This window comes from Eumetopias jubatus, unplaced genomic scaffold (genome assembly GCF_037043125.1).
Source record: "Eumetopias jubatus isolate StellerSeaLion01/CBP00866 unplaced genomic scaffold, mEumJub1_p1.0 scaffold_6, whole genome shotgun sequence".
Lineage (NCBI taxonomy): Eukaryota > Metazoa > Chordata > Mammalia > Carnivora > Otariidae > Eumetopias > Eumetopias jubatus.
This window is the reverse complement of record NW_028274812.1, coordinates 2,932,904-2,947,935: the sequence shown is the minus strand read 5'-3', so window position 1 is coordinate 2,947,935 and position 15,032 is coordinate 2,932,904. Positions and strand designations below refer to the sequence as shown.

Genomic DNA, 15,032 nt, shown 5'->3' with positions numbered 1-15,032 from the left:
GGTTCTCTCTAAATTGGCTCAGCGGGATTCTTGCTAACATTGGGCACTGCAAGGATGACACAGGAGCCCAAGGTCAGAGCCTCGTTGTGAAGCGGACCCAAAGGGGCCTGACTACCGTTTGCTTGGAGGAGAGTCTTTGTCACGGCACATCTCGGGTGGTTTCAAATGCAGGCTCCTGCCTGCTTGGTGAGAAATCACAGGTTTGTGGTCACTGCACACGCATTCGCCAACCAGAGCGCGGAGTGCAAGTGCCTCGTGGCTAACGGCACCACCACTACGCCTCCTTGCTAGCTCGGGGCAGGAAAGGCTTCTGACACAGCTGCAAACCAGACGTGATGAACCACATTTTATACTGAATATATTTGTGCCTCATCCATTTGCTTGATTAAATCACACTGTAGCTTTATAGACTATTTGTTGATAATTCCTACTTAAGTTTAATTTAATAGCTTTTACCGGTGAAAATATATCGGCAAACACATCATGCCGGAGGAAAAATACAACACAACATAACCCAACGTCATCAGAAATAAAAGCAGAGCATTCTAGACGATGCCTTTAGTGCCAGCCCATCTGTACTTATTTGACGAGCACAAAACCTTCGGGCCCAAGAGGAAGGTTATTTCTGGCTAAACTACTGGTTGCCAACTCCATACAAAACACACCTATCCTCAGTTTCCCCACATTTCAGAAGAGCTCTTTCCACCGGAGCAGCCAAACGTCCCAAAGAAGCCACACCACCCTGGTTAGCAGGTCTTGCCACCCAAGCCCCAAAGCCTCTTTCTCCACCTTCCTCCCTGCCCCGGAGAGTTCAGACTTCTCCCACCCACTGAATAACGGGCCACATCTGAGCACCGTCCACCCAGCATGCAAGCAGCAGGGTGAAGCCCTGGGTGATAAGTCAGATGATGTGTGCACTTCCATTGCTTTCCTGTGCTTCTGAAATCATGAAAAATATACTGAAACCCTCTCTGCCAGGTCGGGGTGTGTGGTGGAAGACAGTCGGCACAGAGGCTTAGGGAGAAGGCATAAAGGAGGTGATGAAGGCAAATGGGGGGAAATCTCAATATTTTTGGTTGTCTTTTCACATATTTTTGAACAAGCAATAATATTTTGGGGAGTTTTCTTTCATGTAAGGAGAGCAAGTATGTCATGACTTGCTGAGATAAGGCATATCCCAAAAAGCGACCACGAAGAAATTAATTTTAGTGTGTTTAAAATAGAATAAACGTACATAAGCAAAACAGTAAGCAAATTAAATACTTATTAATATGGACTCTTTCTTGTGGTCTTCTCTGATTTTTTTGTTGCTGTTCTTGTTGTCTGAAAGCCCAATAAAAAATCAGGCCTCCCATAGAATTTTTGGGTGCTTTTAGTGAAAGTACCTGAAAATTATTTTAATTAGAAATGGTTTTCCGGGAAACCACCCAAGATCTAGAAGAAGAGCTTACCTATCAAGCACCAAGAATAAGCCTTAATGTTTAACTTTCCAGGAAGCTTTGTTTTTCTCCATGACCAGAGCCAACATCACTCCCAGGATTTGCTAAGAGTCCCTTAGCATTTACTTTATTAGGACATCATGCTTCCCTTTAAAAGGGGTAAGCAATTAAAATATATTCAAATGTGCACATAGACAACACTTGGTGACTTACACCTGCAACCACGGGAAATAGAAATTAATTTGACAGTCAATATAATTAGACTCTTTAAGTTAGGGATGCCAAAAATTTCACACAGTAGGTTCCATTCCTGGGTCTGCCTCTCTCACTAGATGTTAAGCTCATCGAGGGCAGAGATCATACAAAGATCACATCCTATGTACCAGTTGCTTAGCATGATGTACATGGTATATGCTAAAAATTCTTGGTGTAAACAACTGAGCAAGTCCGTAAATAAATGAAATTCTTCCACCCAACAGCTTACCACTTATCTGTATCCCAGCTAAAGGACTTGCATTTTGTCCTTCTCACCCACCCTCAATTGTCTTTCAGTAAAAATGTCAAAAATGATAGGTAATCAAAGAGAACCAACTCCCTGATTTTGGTGACTCCAAACAAAATAACCGTTCCTGAAATGAACTGTCTTTGAGCATTGATCCCTTTAACAAACTGGTAGATAAATCATACTGAGTAAATAATGTCACTTTTTATTAATTTACAAACTATATTCCCCCCCACCCCCGCCCCGCCAGGCACTTCCTAGCTAACCCCTCTCGACCTCCCACAGCCCCAAGCCAGGCTTTGGAACTTGAACGTCAGACCTCTGGAGTCTCTCCTGGGGAAGTGAAGGCTGAGCCAGGAGGATGTCTTCCCGAAGCTCCCGAACTTGGGCTGCTGACGCTGGGGCATTTCCTGACTCTAGAAGCCACCTTAGCTCACAACGCCATGGCTTTGGGACCTGAACTGGTAATGCACTCACGGATTGGTGCAGCTGACTCACAGGGTGATACGTAAGGAAAGGAAGAGGAATACGGCCATCCAGCCAGACGATGGGAACTCCATCTTAGCAAATGGGGCCGATCCTAGTGAATGATGGTATTATGTATGGAAGGAAGCCTGGGAGAGGTGATCTCTGGCCTTTTCTTCCCCTAAGTACACAGGAAGGTCATCTAAACTATTAATTACCAGGCTGAGTGTTTCTTGAGATAGCACAAGCCATGGGTTCTACAGGCCACAGGGGCAATCCCAGGTTCACACCGTGCCAGGAGACACCCAACACTATGAAAACCATCACTAAGCCCAGAAAATATGCATCAGGATCCATAGCTAACAAGTGACTAACAGTGCCACCATCCAGACTCCACGTTAAGTCTTTACATGCGATAGCTCACACCGATCACCTTAACCCTATGGGGCAGGAAGTACTAGGCCATCTCCCAGCAGAGGGAAATGGGGCTCACAGAGGTAAAGGAGCAACCACCTGCTGTGAAAGATACACATGAGAATCCAATTCCGGTGGATGTGATACAAAGCCCAGATGCCCCTGGAACTTTCCAACTGCCAAAAAATGTTCTCTAGAATAATTTCAGGTTGTAGAGCACCTTCCAAAATACCTCTCAGAGTAATTTCCTTTTAATAATTACAAGAGCCTTCCTTCAAGTCCCATCTAATACACGGTAAACTCCAGTAACCCCACAACCCAGAAGGGCTAAAATCAATAATAGACGGCACAAGCTCTTACAGCAAGAACTTCCTTTAAAACAATCTAGGCGCAAGAGCATAAGCAAGTCCTTTGGCTTCCCTGGGCTCCATTTCCTCATCTATAAAATGGGCTGCTGAATCAGGAGCTGGTTACACCTTCCAGGTAGGTGCTGAGGCTCTCAGGCAGTGAGGTCAACGCCCTGAAATCCGGGTGAAGGTCAGACAGTGAAACCTGATATCTTTCTAGGGCATGCACAAAGAAGCCTAGGAAAGATACCCAATTTCCCTTTAGAAACTCCAAAAATCACTCTTGCCAGAGTCAATGATGTGGCCCTCTCAGTTGGGGCAACGCCGAGACACTATAAAAATATTTAGGCTATAATCCATAAACCGTTTCCAAATCTGATTAAGTAATCTGGCTTCTCTGTTGGTTAGAGTTTACCCCATGCTGGATTCTAGATTAAAGTTAAATTTAAAATCAAGTATGAAAGCATGAATTTTAATGTTTTAATAAAGATAATAGTGTTTTCAACTTAAAGTAACTACTGTCACTTTCCTGTTTATGGCACTAGATTCTGAATTCAAAAAACAAAAATTTTCAGTGTCCGTGTATATTTTACAAAATAAATTTCACAGAAACAATGAAAAAAATGTTTATTTTTACAATTTAATCAGTCCAAACAGGAAATATACATCTGTGCTAAGCACTTTGTATGTCCTATTACCCAACCCCAAACTATTGACAGACCCCCCCCCCCCAAAAAAAATTTTACACTTTTTTGATGAGTGCTTCTTGGCCTACAGTCTGCTGTGGATATGCAAGTGGATAAACAGGCTTCTCTGGAAAAAGATGGAGAGACAGCTGGGCAGGAATATGGAACTTGCTGGACAGAAGCACAGGGTCAGCCACTTATTAGATCCCCCACTAGGTGGAGGCACCATGAGGCCAGGACTTCTAGGACTTGTGGTTTTGGATCTAGCTATGTGCTGAGCACATAGCAGGCTTTTAAAAAGCAATTGCAGAATGAATTAGTTGGTAAGTTTTCAGCAAAATCCTCAATTTTTGGGCGGGGAGTCCCCCTACCAATAGAATGAGGATAGTAAAACATGCCTACTTGAGTTTTCACAAGAGACAGGTGAATGCATTTGTAGAAAACAGAGCATTGTATCCGAGCTATCTTTCTCAATACTTCTATCCCGCACCCAGCATCCAGGTTATATGAAGTGCTCATTGAATGCGTGCTAATAGATCACATTCCTCTCTAGTCAGCTGACCTTCCGCCTATCTGATGGTGTATTTATGATTTTTAGAAATTTTATTTTCACATTGAAGAAACCTCATTTCTATCCCCTTCTTGGTTGCCCATTATGCTATTTTTATGAGGCACTTCCCAAACCCGGTTCTCCCTGCTGAACCCTTAACACTGGAGGCGAGTATATCATGCTGATGGGATTCCTGACCCTCCACCAGTTCAGCCCGGTATCTGTTGCTGGTCTTCCTGAAAAGCACTGGGAGTCTGCCCACCCGTGTGCCTCCCCTTGGCAAGGACAATAAATGAAAAGGAGACAAGGAGCTGTATAATAAACTTAGCATTTTGATGAATAAAAACTTATTGGGCATAAAGGTAAATACTGTCCTGACTTGCTGTTCTTATCAATTTTAGCTTTTTAAAAAGTGCCTGAGATCCAGGAAAATGATTTATCTCACTAACTCGTGTTTAATTTCTGTCAATGTGAGGTTTGAGGCAAGCCCTCCTCCATTATTTGATTAACAGTTGTATTTGTTTGAAAAATATGTTCCACCCTCAGAAACCAGCCACAAAGATCCTATCTAGTCCAAATCTGACTTAGTGATACCATAACAGAAACTTTTTATAGAGTAATTCCCTGTTGCATTCATGTCTATTCCTGAGCTTTGCTTAAAGATCTGGTAATTGTAACAACCCATGCCTGTATCAAATATCATGGCAGCCAGGACAAAGAAAACCAAGATGAAAAATGTGACATTGTTCCAATTGATTTGACTTCCTTAGAAATAAGCCAAAGCTGAGATAGGTGCCAGCCTTTTGGCAAAGGCCAGGGCAATGTCAAAGGGAAACACTAGGCTGTGTAGCCAGCCCCTGCCCCCAACATCACAATCTCTCTCTCTCTCTCTCTCTCTCTCTCTCTCTTTTTTTTTTACTTAAACACGTTCCACCGTTTGGTCATCTATAGATTCAACAATGTAATTTGGACACCGGGATGAAGAGAAGAAGATCTGATTGCTGAAATAAAAAACCACATCAGAGAACTGTCCACAGATGATTTTGGAAACCCAAAGATGACAAGATGAGGGACAGGAGGAAAGGACATAATTTTCAGGGTCCTCTGGGTTTCAGGGCGAATCTCTATCAAACCCGGGGCTGCAGGGATATTGCACCAGGCACTTCGCTACTGAGCACCGTTTCAGACTGGCCCGAGTCGATTGTATTGTTACCTTTTAACATATATGTATGTATATATATGGCCAATGCTACACTGATTTCAAATACACATACATCTGCACGATACGGTAGCACTTGTGCGGCTGCGGGCCACAGAAAGGTAAACCCACCTCCCCACCCCCAGACCCTCAGCCGAGGGGAGCGCCGCGGAGGTTCTGTTTTTGGGACTTTGGAGGTGCCACGCGGAACCGCGGTCCAGCTGCACGGACCGAAACGCCCTCCCTACCCCGAGCACCTATGTGGGCACGGTGACCGCTCCGCATCCAGCGCAGACCCAGGAACAAAATGAGTTAGAAATTCCACTGGGGCAGAGTTTAGTCCCCAACGAGAACACGAGGACCGGTCCAGTTATTGCTAGGTCCCAACAATAGCGTTCGGTTTTAGAAAAACCGGACCGGCTCTCAAATAACTTTAACTCCCTGACATGGGTCTGTGGGTACCGTGCATGTGACAATAGAAAGGGCTCGGGATGGCTCCGCGACCCGCAGCATCCTCCAGGGCGCGGCGGAGACCTGGGTACCTGCGCGCACAGAGGCGATGGATGGCATTTACCTCGAGTCGACTTAGACTGGAGCTCTTGGAGCGCGACTTCTTGCGCAGGTACACGGAGAAGAACCTGCGCACGGTGAACTTCTTCATGCTCAGGTCCATCGCCCCGCGCCCAGCCGGGAGGAGCCGCAGGCCCGGAGGACGCGCATTCCCGGCGCATCCCAGGCGCGCGGGGTCAGGTCCGAGGGCGGGTGCGCGCCGCCGGGGAGCCCGCCGCGGCGGCCATCGGCGCGGGGCGCGGGCTGCGGGCACAAAGGGCAGGCCGAGCCGGCCACCGCGGCCGGGGCTCCAGCGCACCCTCCTCCCTGCCTCCTCCTCCTCCCCCTCCTCCTCCTCCCGCAGCCTGCGAGGACCAGCCCCAGACAGCCCCGCCCCGCCCCGCCCTCAGCCACTACCGCCAATCAGTGCCCGCCGCCCCGACGCTCCCTCCTCCTCCTCCTCCTCCCCCTCCTCCCCTTCCCCCTCCTGCTGCTGAGGCTGGTGCTGCCGCTGCGGCCGCCGCCCCGCGAGGACCAGCCCCGGCAGCCCCACCCCACCCCGCCCACAGTCACTACAGCCAATCAGATGCTCCCTCCTCTCCCCTCTTCCTCCTCCTGCAGCGGCCGCTGCGGCCGCCGCCCCGCGAGGACCAGCCCCGCCCCGCCCCGCCCCCCGCGGCTGCCGCCAATCAGCAACCCCCAACCCAGGCGCTCCCTCCTCCTCCTCCCCCTCCTCCTCCAGCCCTGAGGAGGATCAGCGCCGAGCAGCCCCGCCCCGCCCCTGCCCCTCCCCCCGCCACTACCACCAATCAGCGCCACCGTCCCACTGCCCCAGGCGCTCCTCCCCGTCCCCCTCCTCCCCCGCCCTCCGAGTCCTCCCCCCCCGCGCGCGGCCCCGCCCCCCGCCCACACCCCCACACCCCCGCTCGGCGCCCTGGGCGGCGCAGTCCTGACGAGCCCAGCGGACGACGGCTGCGCTGCGCCCCGCAGGCGGTGCGGGCGCCTGCCCTCTGTTCTGCTCCGCTGCCCTGCTGGACTGTGTTCTAGCTGGGGGGAGTCGTTATGGTGTCTTTCCTTAAAATAGCCACGTACACACGTTGGCATAATGCTCTTCTGTGCCGAACAAAACTTTTGTTAATCAGCAAACATTTCTGGAAAATGAAAAAAAATCCGAGGGGCTCCGTGAGCCTTCGCAGGGCGCTCTGCCCCTCTCCTCTTCCCGCCGCGGCCCCGCAGCCCGGGCGCGCGAACCTGCGGGTCCATCTGTCACTCCCCGGGGTGAACGGACCCCCACGCGGCCTGGGGAAACCTCCGTTGGCAGTGCTTGGAGAACAAAGACACATCCGTTCTCCATGACCTCCGACTCCATATATAGAAAATTGTCCAAACGGATGACTTACTAGGCCCAGCACAGTGTCCTGAGTCAGGGCTCTCTCTGAGGCCGGCTGCTGGTTGTAGGGCTGGAGGGGATTTGCCTTAAAGGGAACATTTTTTTTTCCCCCTAGAAATGCTCACCGGAGGGCTATAGACAGTTCCAGATCTTTGAGCTCAGAGCTCCCAGCAGCTTCTTCATTTTACTCTTGTGCAATGTGCACGTGTTGAGTCAATGTTTAAAGTAAGGTCAAAGTCAGCACAGAAACTTTCATGCATATGGTACTGTGTGCCAAGATTCCCTCTTTTGCCAGGTAGATTGTGAAAAATCCCAAGTGTCCTGTCATCCGCTTGGCTAAGTCAAAGGTTGCATTTAATCCCTGTAAAGGGCTGTCCTTGCTAAAGTGAGTAGGGAGGGCAGATGCCCCAAATGAGAACTGGCCATTTCACACTGCATCTGGGTCAGGAGGTGAGGTCACGTAAGCTCTCTGGGGTTTAATGGATGCCACAGGCCGGGCAGTGGTGAGCACAGAGTTTAGAGTGGATGCTGGGTGCTGCCACGTCCTTGCTTGGAGAGCCTGAGCACACTGGTCTGTTCTGTGTCCCCACTGTGCATCTCTAAGATGAAAATATGCATGTCAAAACTGGTTCCTGGGGGGTGCCTGGGGGACTCGGTTGGTTAAGTGACTGCCTTGGGCTCAGGTCGAGATCCTGGGGTCCCGGGATCGAGTCCCACATCAGACTCCCTGCTCGGCAGTAAGCCTGCTTCTCCCTCTGACCCTCCCTCCTCACATGCTCTTTCTCTCTCTCCCATTCTCTCTCTCAAATAAATAAGTATCTTTAAAAAACAAACAAACCAACCGGTTCCTGCTTCCCTCAAGGGTTCTGCTGGAGGGCGATTATCCCTACTCCAGGAAACAGCTTCTTACCCCCTAGAGCCTTCCCCTTCGCCGGCACTTGAGGCATCTTGGCTCTAAACAAATGCAAAGACAGGCCAGGACCAGGCCATGTTGCAGCTCTGGCAGAGAGCAGCTGATGGCCCACAGACACTGGGCTGGTCACCATCCCCTGGGATGAGAAAGGGGCCAGTTCTAACAAGCTTCACTGGGGGGAGATGGGGCCGGGGACCATATGCCAACTGTACCAGGTCAGGACAAAAGCCTCCGGTGGGCCTAGATCAGTGCTTGTGTTTTACCACAAGAGCATGTTGACCTGGTGTAACAGAACTGGAAAGGAAATGTCTTATGGGGCATTCATGATCCCCCACATTTGAGTGCAACCAAACTGCTCTATTGAACTTGGAGTCTCAAAAGAGTAAAAAAAAAAAAAAAGCTTTCATATTTTCAACTGTAGAAATAATTTCATTGCTAGAACCTTTGTGTTTGCCTTTATCTTTAACCTGGTAAACTAAGTCTATCAAAATCTCTAAAAATCATTTACCACCAGTTCCTGTGCTAATACGATGAATACCTCCAGACCACCAAACCTGCGTAGATATCAGGGCCTGCTTTCACCTGGGCCTGGATGATCCCTCCCAAATACTGGGGGCAGGGGTGGGGGGAAGGGTGAGCTTGTGCCCTGATGGTGGGGAGGGAGGGGGGGAGGCTTGGAGAGAAGACCAAGCTCAGCAGCCCCCTGGTGACCTTGAGTCTTTCCCTGCCTTGAACACGGGAAGCCTGACGCCACATTCTCCGCTGCTGCCTTTAAGCGAGGACTGGCCACGTGCGTTCACCTTGGTCCCACAAGTGGTCATGGACACCTCCTGGTGCCGTCCTCAGCCCTAGGGATACAAAGAAGACTGTGGCACGGCTCCTGACCTGCAGAAGTTGACAGCTGCATGAAGAGAAGGTAAGCAGATAGACAAACACGATGCAGTTTTTATGCAATGCGAAAGAAACGTGTAAGGAAATGCTATGTGTTCGGAGATAAATCAGAAGTCGGTCCTAAGTGGAGGAGGTGGTATTTGGGGTGACCCCTGGGAGTGAGGAGCCATTTGTCCTGGGCAAACAGAGGAGGTGGGGTCCCAGCTTGTTGAAGAACAGGGTTACTGAGAATTTAGAACAAAAGGGGTTTCATGATTGATTAATGAAAATTAAAGTTCTATCGAGTCCCCAGGACACCTGAGGCATATAATTTCAGAATTTCAGAAACAATAACTGAGGTCTGGTCCATCCTGGAATCCCCCCTTTGGGAACAGCTTTTGGAAGGAAGGTAACTTTGGCAAAATCTGTACCATCATACCCTTCCTTTCCCTCCCCCTGAAGGACTGGGAAGGGGGGATGCCACCTGCTTTGCCTCAAGCCCCCCCGTGAGAGTTGTGATTTGCTGCGGGTGCAGTTCGGGTCTGAGTTCTAGAGAGCAGGGATGGTCACTGCTCTGGGGAGGCTCAGGAGGGGCTGTTCACTGAATGGACCTATGTTCACAGGGCTTGCAGGAGGAAGGATGCAAGAGGTTTCTTAAAGACCAGGTGTGGCCATGTGATCAAGGGGCAAGTCCGGGGGTCTCTGAGATGCTGTCCGGAGCAGAAGCGTGCAGCACCAGGCCCAGGGCCAAGGGAAGAATTCTAGGTCCTGTAAGTGCGTGCAGACCGGGTGGGGGCATCTCCAGCTGCAGTAACCCCAGAAGAAGACAAGACAGCTCTCCATGAGAAAAAGGGTCAGAGTGAGGCTTCCTGTGTGCAGACCAGTTCCAATGAGTCTGTTCTCTCCCTGTATCTCCTCCCCTCCCACTCTGACCCTGGCAGGAACCCAGCAGCCTCCCAGCCTAACACAGCCTCAAGCCAGGCAAAGAGACTGTGCGTCTGGCCAGTCCGTAGGACTGGAAATACTAATTTCTTAATCAAGTATTTAAAACTGAAAACAAACATGATTGTCTGTTATTCAGGAGTGGGAAGAAAAAACTATGCAGGTTGATGGGGTTCCCCATCATTTACTCTGATAAGTACTGAAAGGTGTGTTTCGAGCCACGTTGGGTCAACAAACCAGTTACAAGTTACAACAAACCAGTTATAAGTCAAGAATGGTGTCCAGCTTCCATTTACAGCAGTGAGGGCCTCAGAGGATGGAAGTCACCTGCCCAGTGGGGTTCCCACAGGGTGGCACCCTCAGTGCGAGGTGGACGGGAAGAACCCCCTTGCAGACCAGGGCTCGTGATTGAGCACTGGCACTAACCAGAGAGGAGCAGGAGAGTGAGAATGACCCCCCACCCCAAGCATCCATGCACACAGCCCCTCCGTACACAGGTCCGCGGCCCCCATGCACCCCCGTGTCATCTGCAAACAGCAACAAAAGCTCCAGCGGTCTTGACTACTTCTTACCCGAGGTGCCCCACAGAAACACGCAGCTGTGCTCTCTAGAAAAATCCACATTAAACCCAGGCTTCCGAGAATTCCCCCAGAGGTGGTCACGGTCACTGCTCGCTCGAAGCACAGGGCGCCGGCACCAGCAAAGCCGGCAGGACCGCTGCCCGCGGGACCGGACGTGAACTCTGCCTGCAGCATTTATCGGATGTAGAATGTTAAGATGATAGATGAACAAGACACTCCGGGAAATGCGCCCGTGTGGTGCTGGGCATGTGTGCGAGCTTCAGAGAGCAGACTGCCCGAGCGGCGGGAGGTGGGGAGCCGGCTGTGTGGTGCTACCCGAGGCTGCTCCATGGGACGCACGTCGGATGTGAAATACCCGAATTCTATCCACTGTCCCCAATGTGACTTGACCTTTCCCGAAACTCTGAGCCTCTAGAACAGGGTTCTCAAGTGGGGCTGACTTGGCAATGGCTGGAGACAGGTGTGGTTGTCATGGCGTGGCAGGGGGAGGGATGCTACAGAGGCAGGGCGGGGTACAGCGCACAGGACAGCCCCTCCGTGTCCGAAATGCCCTAGGGCCAAGTCTGAGAACTGTGGTGAGCTCAGCAGCCGGCTGGGGTGGGGCGGGGGTGGGAACCTGTGCTCCTTCCTCACAAGGTTGTCACCTATAAATGTGGCAGTTTTGTGCAGTTAAAGCAAAATGTGGAAGTGCTCTGCAAATTGTAAACTGCTCACCAAAGCTGTTATTTGCTAAAATCCTAGAGTTTCACACAGAAAGCTAGTGACATGACAGGGGAAGGAGTAGTCCCCCAATTCTAGAATTTTTATCTGAAAGCTCCCTGTTAAGCTATATTGTCCCCCGTCGGCACAACCGTTTACCCCGTGGCCCAAACTGGGAGGCAAGAATTACATTCACCTCTGGTGCTTCTTTATTCCCAAAGTCTGCCGATGCACAGAGCCTTGTCGGTGAGACTTTCTCGATATTTTTCACATCTCCCCTTCTTTCCAGCCCTGCTCTCAGGGACATGGTTTGGGCCCCATCAGTTCCTTCAGAATATGGTAATTTCCAGCTAGATGCCATCCCTCACAACCCATCCACTGTCCTGCTACTAAAAAGATCTTCCTAGAAGCAAAACCAGATCAAGTTACCCCATGCACCACAGGCGTCCAGGTCGTCCAGGAGAAGCGCAAACTCCAGAGCAGAGCAGGTGTGCCGTTCTTGGTCACCATTCCCCTCCTCACCGTCTGCCCTCCTTCCTGCCCCAGAACGCGGGCTGGGCCACGCTGACACGCTGCGTGAAGATGGGCTTCCCATGTCCACCACACTGTGGGTGCGGTGGTCACTGCCCGGGATGCCCGCCTGCCTCCACCCACTGGCATCGCCTCTCTCCCACTTCACGGCACAGGGCCATGTCCCTCCCGAGAAGCCTACTCAAACCCCTCCAGGCTTCAGGCTGCGTGAGGGTGCCTTCCCCAGGCTCCCCGTTTTACTCACAGCACCAGATGATGACTCTAGGCTTCTCTGTCTGCCTCTCCCACCAGCAAGGAAACACTCAGGACAGCCACTGTCTGCAACCCTTCCTACGTTTGTCTAAAGGGGTTTTACGGTGACTACTTTCAGAGATCTGCTGGTTACCAAGAGCTGGGCCATTTCTACTATTTCATCTGTATAACATACTTAAAAAAACTGTGGAATGGACGCAGTGAATCCCATCTTATGAGCCTCAAGGAGCTGAGCCTACTGCCTAAACTTACACAAGATGAAAGTGTCCAAGCAAGATTTGCCTGTGAGTGCACGGCAAGGCGTCTAGAATTTTCCTAGGTGTGTATCAGAAGAAATCAAAGAAGGGAGAGGCAACCAAGAGAGTGACAGGCTAGGATCCTCATTTCCCTAGACAATTACACGTGGTCAAGACATGCCATGAGGCCAACATCCTGTGGACAGAGTGTCTCACAGACAGAAGTCCGGGCGGTGGCCTCCACAGGCCTCCTCATGGCCTTGGGGACAGATGCTGGGAGTGTCTTGGTGCAGAATGACTGGGTCTTCTTGTTAAAGGTCAGTTTACTCATGAGACAACACAGGGACACCAAAGGGAGGCTTATTACATGAAATAGCATTGGGAGCCAAGGGACCCTAGCGTGTGGCCAAGAGAACTCCGAAAACATTTCATGTAGAGGCAAAAATGTGCTTGGTCTCTTCTACTCATCAGTAGGGGAGGGGCAAAAGGACCATTCTTTATTGGGAGGTGACAGCATCTGTAGAACCTCTGGGTTTGACCCTACTAGTGTTTCCATGGTGTTTGTTATGGGTTGAATTGTGTCCTTTTCTAAAAAGATACATTGAAGTCCTGACCCCCAGCCTCTAGAATGTGGCCTTATTTGAAAACAGGATTGTTACAGATGTCATTAGTTAGGATGAGGGCATATGGGAGTAGGGTGGGCTCTAATCCAATGCGACGGGTGTCCTTGTAGGAAGGCCATGTGACAACAGAGGCAGAAATTGGAGCGGTGCAGCCACCGGCCCAGGCGCGTCATGGCCACCATCGGCACACAGAAGAGGTGAGAAAGAAGCTCCCTACACGTGTCAGGGGGGCATGGCTCTTGGCACCTCGAGCTCGGACCTCTGGCTTCCAGAAGTGTGAGACAACAAATGCATGCAGTTTCCAGCCACCCATCTGCTGTGCTATGTTCTGCAGCCCAAGGAGATGAACACACACACTTCTCCTTCCACGGCCGTGACGGTGAGCTTCCATGAGGAAGACAGCCAGCGAGCAGGCATCTGAGTGAACAGAGCATTTGGTCCGAAAGTATGTGAGAAAACCTGATCGTGAAAAGAGACGGGGACTTTTTCTTGTCAGTCCGAGCCTACACATAAATTTCAGAGGAACGTTAAGAGGAAGGGAGTTAGCAGGAAAGAGGAAACAGGTGAAAACTGTAGCAGGAAGGGTTTCTGTAACTTAAAAAGGAAAAAAAAATCCTCAAAATAGAAATGTCCCTCAAGACCTGGACATGGGTACAAAGGAGAATGTATAATCTCTGCCAGAAGTTTTTCTTAGCAAAAAATGTTCATCTCTTAAACAATAACTCATAGACATCCATAGCATTCCAAACACTAAACACCTCTGGTAGAGATGGGAACGAGATGAACACATGAAAGAAATTCTCTGAGACACTGAAAGCTACAGGCTTTAACCCCCTGGGACATAGTGCTTGTGGTACGTCCTTCTCATCAGAGAACCTCAGGAGGAGGCTGCGGTGGGGGCGGGGTGCCATTCTTGCTCATGTGACGGATGACATATGCAGAGGGAGCCTTCCAGAGACACATAAAAATGCTAGGTAGAACAAGAAGAAAATCCTCTTTTAAAGCATGGCTGATCCAATAGTAATTAGGGGAACACAAAAGTAGGCAAAAACTGAGGATAAGAAGATATACCCTAAGAGGAAGCGATGTTTGTCCTGGAGTCTGATGTCAATTCCTGTAGTCCAGACCCGAGTTTCAGCAGGGTCTGGAGAATGGGACCTGGAGAGAGCCTGGGGCAGTGCAGGGTGGGAGGTCAGGTCAGAGCCACTCTGCTGAAAATCATGGTCCCCATAGAGCAGACTGTAGGGGGAGAGCGGGGAAAGCCCCACTCTGGGAGGAGACTTGTTTTTTCAGGTGTGAGCTCTGGAAATGGCACAGGACAGAGTTTCTCCTGTCAGCCTCCTGCAGCTCATAGTTAGGCCAGTTCCAGGCCAAAATTCACACTACCAGCCTGAAAAACCCCAAGCCAAACATTTACTTTTTAATGGTCTCAGATTGCAGCATCCTGAGGACCAGGCAGAAGCAAATACAAGTACTCTGGAGAAACCTATTTTAAACACGTCCCAAAGCTTAAACAGAGAACATTCTAAGGAACATGACTTGCAATCATAAATTGCTACAAACACGAGGAAGTAGCTACCATGAGCAAGAGTCAGCAGAGATAAGCAGAATCAGACCTGCAAAGATGGAGAGGTTGAAATTTTTGTATAAATCGTATAAAATATGCTTAACATGTTTAGAACACAAAAAGAAAGATGGAAAGCATTACAAGGAAACTAGCGATTACAAAAGATCAAGCAGATTTGTTAACACAAGTGGACCTTTAAAAATTAAACTGCAGTGATTTAAATTAAGAACTCCATAGATAAAGAGCAGTTTAGACAAAGCCCAAGAAATAAGTAGTTA

The 15,032-nt window shown here is 49.9% G+C and overlaps 1 protein-coding gene across 6 annotated transcripts in view; it reads right to left on the bottom strand.

The window, feature by feature from the left end:
• Positions 1–15,032, bottom strand: part of RPS6KA2 (ribosomal protein S6 kinase A2) — a 292,856-nt gene that overhangs the window by 153,300 nt on the left and 124,524 nt on the right. The window contains exon 1 of one of the 6 annotated variants that reach the window (XM_028103237.2): positions 6,176–6,463. The exons of 3 other annotated variants lie outside the window; for them this stretch is intronic. In XM_028103237.2, the coding sequence (XP_027959038.1) occupies positions 6,176–6,274 (99 nt within the window). In that variant the 5' untranslated portion in view covers positions 6,275–6,463. Of the gene's footprint in view, positions 1–6,175; positions 6,464–15,032 lie in introns of those variants that run through there. 2 more of the 6 variants (XM_028103239.2, XM_028103242.2) reach the window with 2 other exon arrangements.